General features: G+C 45.6%; 1 protein-coding gene across 1 annotated transcript in view; it reads right to left on the bottom strand.

Annotated features, from left to right (window-relative positions):
- The window catches only part of LOC136620887 (sulfotransferase 6B1-like), a 52,878-nt gene extending 40,657 nt beyond the window's left edge, over nt 1-12,221 (bottom strand). Inside the window, exon 1 of the mRNA XM_066595940.1 lies at nt 11,959-12,221. Coding sequence (XP_066452037.1) covers nt 11,959-12,181 — 223 coding nt within the window. The 5' untranslated portion in view covers nt 12,182-12,221. The remainder of the gene's footprint in view (nt 1-11,958) is intronic.
- Between the last annotated feature and the right edge of the window lie 1,638 nt (nt 12,222-13,859).

The following is a 13,859-nucleotide window of genomic DNA, read 5'->3' as shown; positions in this document are numbered from 1 at the left end:
ATGCACAAATCTCGCGCAATTTTATCGTCCACGTGAAGCTGGCCTTTTAAAGAGATAAAAAAAACTGTATCTGCATTGCATGCTGCAAACAATGCCATCGTGTGTGATAGGTCCTTGAAACCTGCTGCAATTCCACATCAAAATTTACAGTTAGGCTGGACGCACACAAACGGATCGGATTCCGCTTGCGAGAAGACCTGTGAGTGATCGCGGAAACGAATTGCAAATGGTTGCGTATGGAAAGTCTTTCTCTCTCTCAAAGTTTCAGCTTTTGTATCTGGTCTCCTAGCAAGTTGCAATTGAATCTGCGCTCATATGCAATGTTAATTGTATATGCTCAGCAGATCGCACATATTAATAGAGATCAATGGAGCCCGCACGTACAGAATGCGCATTAAACTAGTGCATTCTGCTCATTTTTCTTCCGCTCACAGTATTCCTAATTTCTACCCGTACATCTGTGCAAAACCGTTGAAAGTTCATACCTTTCAATGCCCATGTATTACCATATATCGTCTTCGTGGACGGCAATTGTATTGTCCGCAATTCAAATCTCGCTGTGCGAGACCGATCTTACACCTGCAGATTTTTGGGTGTGGAATTCTACAGGTGCGCACTGGGCTGTGTCCTGCAGCATAATCCCATCTCATATGCAAGGTCCCTAAGCATGCACAGTAACTAGGGGACAGTGTTTGAAAGTTACTGCAAGCAACACGGCACTGTTTTCAACCAACACTAGATCCATTCACACTTTCGGCGGTGGTGGTGGGGGTGGGTGGTTCTGGTTTCCTGCTCCATTTGGGGGAGCAGGAAAGGGGAATCCCGGTGGCAGAATGCTGTGTCTCATGACAAAGCCGAACATCACCAAATGAACCAAATGACTAATTGACGTATGGGGTCCATTTGGTTTACACTTAGCTGCCCGACTTTTAATCGGAAGAAAAAGTGCAGCATGCAGTACTGCAGTTTTTCCCAAAAAATAAGCCCTACCCAATAATAAGCCCTACCCCTGTTTTTCGGAGGGAGAGGGTGGCAAGGTTGCCTTGAAATATAAGCCCTCCATTGAAAATAAGCTCTAACTACACTAGATTAAAAAAAAAGCAATACTCACCTAGCCGCCGGCATCTGTGCCCCTTGCGCTGGTCTCCAGCACTGCGGCAGGCTGCAGTCCTCAGCACTGACAGGATTCTCTTCTGGTGATGGCACTTTGAATACCCCGCTCCGGTAAGAGCGTTGTGATTGGATCGAGTGCCAGCCAATCAAAGGCGGCACTCGATCATTCAGAGCCATTCAGTGAATGACATCACTGAATGGTTGTAATCAGTTCATTGAGCGCTGATTCTGATTGGCTGGCACTCGATCCAATCACAGCGCTCTCTTACCGGAGGGCAGGGTATACAAACCCCGTCACCAAAGGATAATCCTGTCAGCGCTGAGAACTGCAGCAGCGTGGGACCATCGTGAGGGACACAAACGCCGGCGGCTAGGCGATTATTGCTTCTTTTACCTTATTGCTTATGCTCACCTAGCCGCTGGTGTCTGTGTCCCTTACGCTGGTCCCCACGCTGCTGCAGGCTGCAGTTCTTAGCGCTGACAAGGTTCTCTTCTCCTGGTAACTTGGCTTTGAGTACGCCCCGCCTCCGGTAAGCGCTGTGATTGGATCAAGCGCCAGCCAATCAGAGCGCTTACCGGAGGCGGAGTAGTCAAAGCCCTGTTACCAGGAGACGAGAATCCAGGGGACCAGAGCGAGGGACACAGATGCCGGTGGCTGAGTAAATGTAAGACAAGCACCGAAAATAAGACACTGTGCCTCTTTTGAGGCAAAAATTAATATAAGACAGTGTCTTATTTTCAGGGAAACATGGTACTACTTCCTGAAGGTTCCAAAGCAGATGTGAATCCACCCTTAGCGTGATTACTTTTATTTCAGTGACTCATTTTAGTAAAAGGTTTTATAACTTCTTGCAATCAGCATTTTCCTATCAAATGAAAAGGCAGGGGAAGGAAGTGCTCAACTTTCTACACCCTACTGTTTACACACCTGTATAACCTGCACAAAAACCTGAACCACCTTGTGAATGCACTACAGTTTTTATCTTGTAGTAGTTCTGAGTTACATCATATATTGTAGTCCAGAGGTACATTTCATTTTGGTGGTTCTTACTGCATTAAAAAAAAAGTCCCTAATGGTTTAGATGGGGAAAAAAAAGACACCCAATCAACACCAGAGAGGGTGAGGTAACACATGTGGCTCTCTCCATTGTAGATTATGGATGTCATCGTAATAGCCTAGCATTTCATTAGCCCTATAAACTACAATCGAGAAAGCGTGCATATATAATGCCTCTAACACATATACTAATTTCTGGAGTGCCCATATAATCATTTCTGGAGTGCCTAACGGGTGAAGAGACTCCTAATATATATGGGACCCAGGCATGACTACACAGTGCACCCTTACTACTTGTCCTCATATGTAGGGGACCCTGACATGGCTACTCAGGGCACCCTTAGTACTTGTCGATATTAGTGTATCTTGACGCCACCGGAAGTACTGGTGGAGCCAAGATACATGCAGTTTGACAGGTGGTTGACGCCCTTTGTTCGTGATTGGCTGTTCGGCTATCTTCCTGACAGCGGTCTCACAAGTCCTGTAGGTGGCAGCTGCGGACGTGGAGGAAGGTGAGAGGTGTCGGATGGAGGGGTGAGCGGGGTTGTGGAGGAAGGTGAGAGACGTCGGATGGAGCTGTGAGCGCTGCAGAGAGAGCTGGCGGTATGCACTTGTGAGCGGTGCTGTGCGATGCAGTGGTGAGCGCTGTTGAGAAAAGACTTCTGAGGGCAGTAGTGGGACGCAGCGGTGAGCGATGCACTATGAGCCGGCGGTCGGGACTTTACATCGGTGCAGTGCCAGGGTGTGGTGAGCGCTGCACAGAGAGCCACCATTGGAAACTTCTAAGTGGAGCAGTCGGACAGAGCGGAGGGGGGACTGTGTTTAATGAGTGGACCTGTTTTCTGGCAGCAGAGGGACACGGGTGCATGTGCTGGAGCAGTGAGCGGTAATGAGCGTCAGGGGGCTGCAGCTTCATGAGGGAGGGCAGCACGCCGGGGAAGGGGAAATACCTGGGTACCTGCAGTCACATCAGTGGAGCTGAGCGCTGGCTGCTTCAGGACTAAATCCACAGTAGCAGGACCTTCAGCTCTTCAGCCAATCAAAAGCTAGGGGTGTGACAGGGGGTGCTCCTCATGGAAGTCCTGTCATGTCCCCAGCTTCCCGTGGTGTCAAGATACACGAATACTGTTCTTGTCTGTTCCTGTTGTCCTACTCCTCTTCACCCTGACATGGAGACTACATGTGAGCAGCCACACATAAATATTTCTGTGTCCAAATGATTGGGGCCATATGTTTTGCACCCCTGGGATAGGTCATCAATAACTGATCGGCGTGGGTCCCCTACTCAGGCACTCTGCCAATCAGCTGAATGGGACTGAGCTGCAAAATCAAGCACAGCCACTATACAATGTACGACAGACCACTGCTGAGCATTTATTGATGACTAATCCAGAGCTGATGTCATCAATTTTTTGGTGCAGGAATTCTTCTCCCAACAAAATTCTATAATATAGTCCTTTTCTTCATTGATGTCTAAATCCCCTTTCCTCCACCTGGAAATCTCCCCATGTCCTATGTACACTTCTTGGAAAGAATACTGCAAACCACAGGGCAGTTTATTTTTATGGACTGTACACATAGTCTATACATTGAATGGTCACTTTATTATGGACACCTGCCCTTTCACAAGTGGAGCTCTCCTGTATAGAAATTGAACAAGTGACCATGGAGTGCAACATAACATAAAGTAAGCATGTTTTCTATGAATCAGTTTTAGTGTGCAAGCAACTTAGAATGAGGCATGGTCATCAGTGCTGGACGAACCGGAGCAAGTATTTCAAAAACTGCCAAGCTTATAGGATTTTTTGATGCTATGGTTTTAAGAAAAACATCCAGCAAAAGGGGATCCTAATGATGTAAACATATTGTCAACAAAAGGGGTCAGAAGAGGATGTCAAGAATTATTCTGAGGATCAGGTGACATACAGTTAAGCAAATTGCAGCCGAACACAACACTGGTGCTCCAACTAACACGTCTAATGTACAATTCATTGTTCCTTAACAAGAATGGACTATAATAGCAGACAATCAGTTTGAGTACCAGTGCTAAGAGAAACAAAGGTAAGACTTCGGGGCTCAAAAATTGTATCACTGGACAATGAAAAAACATTGCCTGGTCAGATGAATCCAGGTTTCTATTGCGCAGTGCTGATGGGGGTTGGTGGGACAGAATTTGGCACAAGCAGCATGAATCAATGAACTTGTCCTGTTAGTTGTCAAAATTTCATGTTGGTGGAGGTGGGGTAATGTTTTAGGGATTTTTTTTTTTTCGACACTACACTTTTCAGAGTACATTCGTCAGTTTGCTCTAGCTATTGCAAGTGCAGTGGCCCAGAGTTAGTAGGGCCCCTCCTTAATGTGCCATGTATGTCTCAAGTCAGTGTATTGTTTGAGGAGTGCATTAGATTTATGTGAATTGGATGTTTGCAGGCATGCAAGGGTTAATGTCTGGTATGTCTGTCTTATCTGGAAAAATGTATGGTTTGTAGTCACATGATGGTGTTGGGTATACATGTTTGCAAAAAAGAGAGTTTGTTCTGTCTGTGATCTGTCAGTGGAGGTATAGAAGAGAGAAAGGCCGCCTGCAGATGGCCGGACCGGATCCGGCTGCGAGATTTCCCGCAGCGGGATGCGACCCAAGCGTCTGCAGAGAGCAGCGTGACACTCATCTACTCCCGCGGCCCCGGCTCTTTCATGTGCCGGCAGCCGGCGCAGAGCAGAGCCGGCGGCTGGTGAGTGACGCTTCTGTGCGGGCCTCTGTGAGCCCCGCACAGAAATAGAGCATGCCGCGGTTTGTTTGCCGCGCGAGATTTCACACGCCCAAATCGCGGCCATCTGCATAGGATTGCGTTTGTTAACGCAATCCTATGGCAGCTTCCAGGGGCGGAAATTCCGCGGGAAATCCCGCCGTGGAATTTCCACCCGTCTGCAGGCGGCTAAAGAGAGCGAGACAGAGACAAACAGTATCCAAATACAGTCTTTGTACAGTCTATTTGAGTTCAAGTAAATGAAAAGAATTAACTGTTCCCGGTTCAGAAAATTCCCTGTGTGTGGACTGCTTTATTACGTCAGGGAGTTCAGCTGCAGAGGACGGAACGGTGGCGTCACAAGTGACAATTGGACTACAGGCAACCTCCTGTTACTATCCATGTGATCTCCCCCAGCAGTGTTGTGGTCAGGGCCTGTGCTACCCCCAGAGAAGGAGATGGTAGAGCCCCGTGACAAAGCCTTTCTCTACCCCGCTGTCTCCTCGGCTGTGTGCCTGCTCCTTGGACACTGCAGGGCAGAGCTTTGCCATCACGAGCAGGTTGATTCCTTCGCGCCTTTACCTAAAAACAGAGAAAAAATGCCTCCGCCATTACCAGCCACCAAAGAAAGTTCTGAGCCTGAAGGAAAAAAATTGGAGAGGCAAAGCCGTGTCACCTGCAAAGATGCAGAGTAAAAGTAAGGATTCTTTATTTAATCAGAAGTTGTATGTGTCCGAGATGCGTTATCGTCTGGAGAGAAATAGTTTGCTATTGTTGGACAAGGTGGAACTGCCTAGTTTACATTTTGTGGCAGAAGATACAGAACAGCCTATGGACTATCAAAATGGCACCCAGCCTTCTTCATTCCAAGAGACCTGCTCCTCAGACGCTGCCCAAGGATCCCCATAGTGAGAAATGCCACTAAAATCAGACATAGATGGCATATGTAATCAATGTTCACCAGGATAGGTTATCATTAGCTGGTTGACAGGGCCCCCACCAATCAGCTGTTTACTGGGACTGCTGTTTCATTGAACAGAGCTGATGTGTGCCATCAGGGCGGCCTGGGTTGGTACTACTGGCAGAGTTCCTCTTAGGGCCTTGACAAACAGTTGATAGGCAGGAATCCCAGGCAGCAGACCCACAGTGATCATCTATTGATGACCTATCCTGGGTATAGGTCATCAATATTTTAAGGGTGGGCTCACACATAGCGTCTTTTGGTGCAAATCCACACCAATCTGCAGCATAATTTAAGCTTGAAGTCTGCTGCTAAATCTTTACTAAAGCTGGAAAACCCTTTGGATCTTTCTTACACTAATGGTAGCCATATGCAGAGGTTCTTATTCCTTTCCTTAGACCATATATGTGATGCCAGCGAATTCTTTAGAAGCACCATGTAAGACATTATAGAGATCTACTGAACAGTATGGATGTGAGTAAAATACTTGGAGAGAGAGAGAACATTCACCATTAGCTGCAACAGCCTCTCTTGCTTCTCTCTCACTCAGCTCATCTTCCTCCTCCCCTCCTCCTCTCTCTATAGACTTATGTATAGCATGTAATCTGATCCTTCAGTGAGCTGACTGCCCATCTTGGGAGACAGATGGATTTTAGCAGTTTTGTCAGAGTGAGTCAGCAGTTGAAGAGGCAGTGGAAGGAAGGAAGGAAGGAAGGAAGGAAGGAAGGAAGGCAAATGCATTTATTTGAGATTGATCACATTTTCTTTTATATTTGTTTTTACTACGGATTTATGAAAAGTTACTTGAAATTACAGTGACTATTTAAGGGGTTCAAAAACAGGGACAAAGAGGAGGAGGAGGGGGGGGGCAAGCTTTACCTCTTCCTTGAAGCTTTTGTTAGTATTCATGCAAAAAAAATGCACCAAATCTGCAATTACTGGGCAAGGCCTAAAAGTCCTCAACACAGGGCCATATTAGGGATCTGTAATAAGGCACCCATGTCACTTTATTGACCCATACTCTACTTTAATATGGAAGCCTAATGAGCACTTCACTCCTTGATTCCACAAGGAAACAAATTTGGTAATAAAGTGCAATATTCAACTTAACCCCAAAAAAGGATGTGTAGTGGCCCAGAGTTTGTGGTCCCTCCGGCACTTGCATATCTGCCTGTTTTGTGTATGTCTCATGTCACTCTATGTAGTGTTGAATGGAACAGTAGTATATGATTTATCACAACAGTGCATGAAAGAGTTAATGTATCTGTTTAGTCTAGTATGTCATAACCTTTGGTGTGCACATGATTATAATTAGTCAGGTGTTAGGAGGAGGAGTTTAGAGAGACAGTAGTTGGAAGAAGAGGAAAGAGGAGAGGATGGAGGAGATATTGGCTGCTCCTGCCGCAGCTCAGCCAGGGCGGAGCCTCCTCTTGTAAGAGTCCCTTCTGAAAATGGAATGCAAGACACAGAGCAAGCGTGGGTGTGAGAGACCGCAGGCCGTTCCACAGAACCGTAACTACAGCGGGACTAGTAAGCAACTACCTAACACAAGCCACAAGTGTGAATGTGTTAGAGAAGCTATACAGTTGAGTGAGTAACCCAAGAAGGAAATCCATCAGATAACTGAGACCGAGGATAAATGTGCCTTGGGAAAACTGGAACTGTACGAGTGTAAAAACTGAAACAAGAAAATGTAATGTCTGAAGCACTGGAACTGTTTGTACTGTGATATTTTCCACGTTGAATGTGAGTAAAGAGAAACAGCGTGCCATCAGTTTTAAATAGCCTTTCTTTTGTGGACTGCTCTTTATTTAGGGTAGGTGATACGTCACCTTTCCCTGGACACTGACATCACGAGTTATTACCACTGCGAGTAGCCAAGCCAGGCCGCACCCGACCTTCGGAGAGGAGCAGCGGAGTCATCCGTGACATAACTAGCTTATTCCCCGATGTCTCCCCAAGAAGGCTTGCGCTGGGCTGCCGCAGATGCACAAAAAGTTGTGTCATGCCCAGTCATATGCTGCGCTATGAAAGTATTCACCGAAGTCCACACCCTTTACACACGTGAGAAAATCGATCAAGATTTGTGCATTACAAGATGCACGAATATGAACCCCATTCATCGCTCATTGCTTTCAATACAGCTGGCAGCAAAATCATGCCACATGCAAGGTGCACGTGAGTGCAATGCGAGGTTTCCCATTGGAAACACTCAGAACTTCTCCAAAGTGAGGCAAAAAAAATCACATGTTGACATGTATGATATCGGGCTGTGATTCACAGCCTATTACAATTTTCCCATGTGAAGTTAGCCTAAGGTAGAATATGGAACCTCACACTAGAAGGGTGCTTTCACACACAGCGGATTATTCCACAACACTCTATCATGCAGATTTTGAGTCGAATTTAAAAATAAATTAAAATCTGACGTCCACTTGTGTAACTATAGGGGATGTGGTTGCACCCAGGCACAGGAGCCTGAGGGGGCCCATAAGGCCTCTCTTCTCCATATGGTGAGCCCAGTACTTTGAATATATATATATATATACATTATTGTTGGGGGCCCTGTTACAGCTTTTACATTGGGGCCAAGGAGCTTCAAGTTACGCCTCTGCGTTAAGGGGCAAGAGAAGTTGGGGCCCTCCCCCTCAAGTTAAACTTTTGCACCAGGGCCCATGAGCCTTTAGCTACACCCCTACTGCCGGCTTTTCAGCATCAAAACACGTATACTTAGACATGTGGACTTCAGTCCATATTTTCACAACAAAATATTCTGCATAGTAGTGCAGAATATTCCAGTGTGTGAAAGCACCCTAAGGTGGCACAGAGTGCATGGATCGGTCTCTCCAGGAGCATTAAGGCTGGATTCACATATACAGTTTTGTAGGGTTTCTCTTTATCAGGTTTAATAGGTTTTTTCTGCTCTCTTTTGCAGCCAGAGTTTACCTTAAAGTCTAACATAAAATATAAAAATACACCAAATACAATGGGGTATGGTTTGTGGAGCATTTGCTGTGTTTTTGAAAAGCAGCATGCTGCAGATACAGCACTTCCATACTATCTTTCATATATATATATTGTGAGGTAATCCCCCAGGGGGTGGGGCGGCACAGACACTCTGAACTCAAAGTGGATAAACTTACTTCAGTTTATTCAGGAAAAGCAACAGAAAAAGTCCAATTCAATGTAATAAACGCAAAGGTGCACCACGCAGGGTGCTCAGGTTCAGGCTGCAAGATATTGTTCTCTTATCAGCTTGTCAGACACTGACTCCATAGACCTGCAGCCTTTAATGCCCCAGTAACGGGGTCAGTGCCTACAGCTGAGTTGAGAGCCAGGACTAAGAGCCTGGGAGGGAGATATACTCCATTCACAACTTCACCCTTTATCTGCCTATATATATGTGTATGTGCCACCATAAGGCTTTATGCCCACGGCCGTGTCGGACTCCTCTAGCGGAATATTGCAGCGGAGTCCGAAACGGTGCCCCCTAAAGATCCCATACTCACCTCTCCGGATCCACCGCGTGAGTCCTGTTTGGTGAGCTGGCACACAGTAAAGCGAATGGCGCGCTGGCAGTGCACGCTGATGTGGCCGGCAATTGGTGCTGATACGTAATCACTCGATACTTCTGCTGTGAGCACACAAAACAGTGACAAGCGTCATCCATTGACTACAATGGAAGCCAGCCGTGCATTTTCCCACAGCAATTGGAGCATGCCGTGATTTCTCTCATGCTGCAGAATTCTGCGGTTGAATTCCATAGCCTGAACATTGAAATACAGAAATCTACTAGGTTCAATAGAACCTAATAGCTGCGGGATAACACCACGGATTTCCGCCGCGTGAAACCCGGCAGAAATCCGTTCGTAGACATTAGCCCTAACTCATGAACTTCTGAAACAATTTCAACCAAACTTGGAACAGGTATTAGTGTACCTTGATGCCACTGGAAGCTAGGGGTTTGACAGTAGGAATGCCCTTCTCACACCCCTAGCTTCTGATAGGGTGAAGACATGAAGGTCCTAGTCGCACAGTGTGGGTTTCTTACAGGCAGCACTGCATGCTTATGCGGAGGGTTCCTATTTTGCTTAGGCTTACATTATGACATTGAAATGCCGGCATGTTACAGCAGTAACATGTCATAAGTTAAGCCTAAGCAGAATAGGAACTCTCCGTGTAAGCCTGCAGCGCTGCCAGTAAGAAATCCAGATGCTGCAGTGTGTGTGCTTACTCGTGGGCAGCATTGCATCACTGCTCGCTGTGGGTCGCTCCCGGAAAACCACTGGGAGTACGGGCAGCCGCCGACTCTCCGCATCACTGGTCCCTCACTGACACTCCCGGCAAAGTCACTTGCCTGAAGTGGCGCTGCGCTTGTGCAGTCGGGGGGTTCCGCCTTGTGGTACACCAGCGGGAAACCCACTTGCTGCTGGAGGTGTGCGGCAGCAGCAGCGCCAGCTGCTGTATGGCTTCTCTACAGATCTTAACACACATTCCAGGACCTGCTGCCGAGCACGCTGTCCAGCCAATCAGCATCAGGGGGCGTCACCCCCTGTCAATCTTGACTCCACCAGGAATTCCTGGTGGTGTTAAGATACACTAATACCCTTGGTACATATATAACTCATCCCATGGGGACAAATTTGGTGGGGATAAGACAGCCCCACTGCCCCTGGAGGGTGGGGGTGAGGGGAATGCTGGAATTGCACTTGTGCAGATGGTTTTTATTTCACAGTCTTATCTAACACAGACAACCTCCTCCTCCGCCTCAAATGCTAATATATTACACAGACCTCCTGCTCCTCAGATAATTACATCTTGCACAGACAACTTCCTCCTCTGCTCCAACCACCACACAGCTTCCCACTAGCACTAACCCACTATGTACCACACAGAAATGAGCCCAGCACCCAATAAAAACTGTCCAAAAGGAAATCTGTGTTGCCCTTAACAACCAATCACAGCGTAGTTTTCATTTTACCTCACCAGTATAACAAGTGAAAGCTGAGCTGTGATTGGCTGCTATTGGCAACAAAAATGACAGGGGAAGTTGGTGAGTTTTTGATTTTTAATTATGCCAGTATTACACAGACCTCCTGCTCCTCAGATAATATCTGACACAGACAACTTCTTCCTCCTCAAATACTATTACACAGACGACCTCCTCCTCCTCATGCAGTAAGATATTACACAGATGACCTCCTCCTCATACACTAATATATTAAATCAGTACACACACACACACACACACGTTATACACACGCACACTTAAATTATTTTTGTGTCTAAAAATAAAATACACGGACAACGCCGGGTAATCAGCTAGTGCTTCTATAAAAAAAAACTTAGAAGAGATAGAAATATACACACGCACACAAATATTAGAATATGGCACTGAATAGCAAAAGACTCCATTAAATACACATTATCACATAAAAGCGCTGGCATTTTTCATGCAGTTGTAAATGCAAGAAAAGACCACAGTGTGAAGGAAGAAGGCCTTAAGGACCTTTCACATGGGGCAGAATACGCCGCACAACTGACAGCAAGCAGCAGTAAATTCTGCACCAAATCCGCAGGCTACCTGCGGATTTGATGCAGAATTGAAAATAGCTTAATACCTGCCTGCAATTCCGCATCAAAATCCACAGTTAGACCTGCAGATTTTACCGTGGAGTTCTGCAGCTGCGGATTTGGCTACGTCCTGCGGCGGAATGCCATCCTGTGTGAATGGTTCCTTAGACCGCCTTCACACTTGTGAAATTTCTGGAGAAAAATCCATAGCAGAAATTCCAACACTTACAGTACAAGCCACTTAGATGGGATTTAAAAAAAAAAATAAAAAAATCTAGCTCACACAGAGCACAGAATCTGCAGCACTTCTGTCTATTTAAGCTTTTGATTTTAACCCTTGACATACAAGGATTAAAAGCCGATGCAAAATCTGTGGATCTCGCCAAACAAATTTGTCTTTCAGGTTTTTCATTGCAGAAAGCCTGCAGCACATACGCCATGTGTGACGGCACCCGGAGGCCGTTATATGAATGGGAGACAGGTAGTGCATATCCAATGCTACTTACCACACTTGGGATAAGTTATAATCAATACATCGTCTTCTCTTGCTTCAAAGCGCTCCATAGCCTCAAAGGTGGGCACGCTGCATAGGGGGCTAGGATAGTTGATCCCTTTATAAGTCATTTTCAGCTCCTCGGGTGTCTTGCCCTTGGCCTCCTCCACCATCCTCTTTATTTCTGCCTGGAATTTCTCATGGTTTGATTTGTTTTGCTCTGTGGAGTCCGACATCTTTCTGCTGTGGAAGAAGGAATGTGGAGTAACTGTTTGCAGAGACTTCTTCTTTATGTGAGGCACTAGCAGGGAGTGTTCAGCCTCTGTATCCACCCACCCAGCTCCTGATTGTACAAAAGGCCATGAATAGTATCACCTGTTGCCAAAAGAATAAAACTTATAAAGTTCATGTCCCAAAAATCCCTTTGTTTCACATATAATACTTACTAGAATGCTGTTGTGTGAATGGGCCTGAGGAAGGGGGCAATACTCAAGTGCGGCACATTTATAAAATGAACTGCATTACAAAAGTGATGATTTCTGCATTAGAAGATGCAGATAATTCTCTTCTAAAGGTATAAAAATTGTCTTTCTAAAGCCACCTGTAAGTAGTTACCCTGTATGTCCATACCCTCCAGACCTAGAGAAGCAAAGATGAACAAACTGCTTCTCTGACTACCTGATACACGCTGTGCATAGTACACATCGGTAGTCCAAGACACTACATGCTGCTCTGAGTGGCCAGCACTGCTCATGCGGGCAACACTGCTTAATCAAACCGGGTGTCATGTCTTAGGCCAATCTCACACATGCACGTTTTAGTTTCAAAATGTTTTATTAAAGTCGCAAAAACTGAGATAAATGCCATTTATGCCACAATTTTCCCCACGCAGGGGGAGTAGATAGCAAAAAAGAAACATAGAAAAGTAACATTCTTGCACTTAGATTAGAAATTCTATCATAGATTATCCATGCAAAGTAGAAGAGTGGAGGAGGTGGCAGCATAAAATGATGCAGAAAATTAGGTCATACAAAGGAACATGTTTATTGCGTCCAAGTTAAGATAGGCAACGTTTCGACCTATAATTAGGTCTTTTTCAAGCCAAATAACATAAGGATCAGGATATGCAGTCCATGTTCCACGGAAATTCTATCATAGATTATTTCCATGGCTTATCACACAATATACAGTTTGCCACTTTAAATCAGAATTTTTAAACTAAAATTGTAAAACTTCAAGCTTTAACTTTAGGTCATTCAGCTTCACATTTGCTTCGCAGTCTCAGCAGATTCAAAAGTATAGTTTCCTAAATATATAGATGCCGGGAGTGCTTTAGGTCGGGAGCAGGTTATGCCTGAGGGCTTATTCCGACGTGCGTATATCGTCCGGGTTACCCCCCTTTCTTTTATGATCGTGCATAAGAGAACACCTAATCCTAGGGTGCTTATTGGCTCAGATAAATCTAAATAGGAGTCGTTGGAAATTTGGTAATACTGCTTGCGGGATTGGGACAGGCAGCTTCCGAAAGAGATATAGTATACGAGGCAATAGCTTCATTTTTACTGCATTAATCCTTCCTACCCAAAATAGTAGAGGATCATCCAATTTAGTCAATTCCGCTAAAAGTTTCTGTATCGAGAGGGGGTAATTCCATTTGTATAGTGTGGACAGAGAGGTGGTCAGATTTATGCCTAAATAGGGGATATACTGGGGTTAGTGCTGAAAGCCAAAATTCAAATCAATGAGTTTTATCAGGGATGGCAGGTAATTTAAATATTAGAAATGAGTGAGCACCAAAATACTCGGGTGCTTGTTACTCGAGACGAACTTTTCGCGATGCTCGAGGGTTCGTTTCGAATACCGAACCCCATTGAAGTCAATGGGCGACCCGAGCATTTTTGTATATCACCGATG

This window comes from Eleutherodactylus coqui, chromosome 3 (genome assembly GCF_035609145.1).
Source record: "Eleutherodactylus coqui strain aEleCoq1 chromosome 3, aEleCoq1.hap1, whole genome shotgun sequence".
In the NCBI taxonomy this organism is placed as follows: domain Eukaryota; kingdom Metazoa; phylum Chordata; class Amphibia; order Anura; family Eleutherodactylidae; genus Eleutherodactylus; species Eleutherodactylus coqui.
The sequence above is the reverse complement of the archived record's forward strand: the minus strand, read 5'-3'. Positions and strand labels throughout refer to the sequence as shown.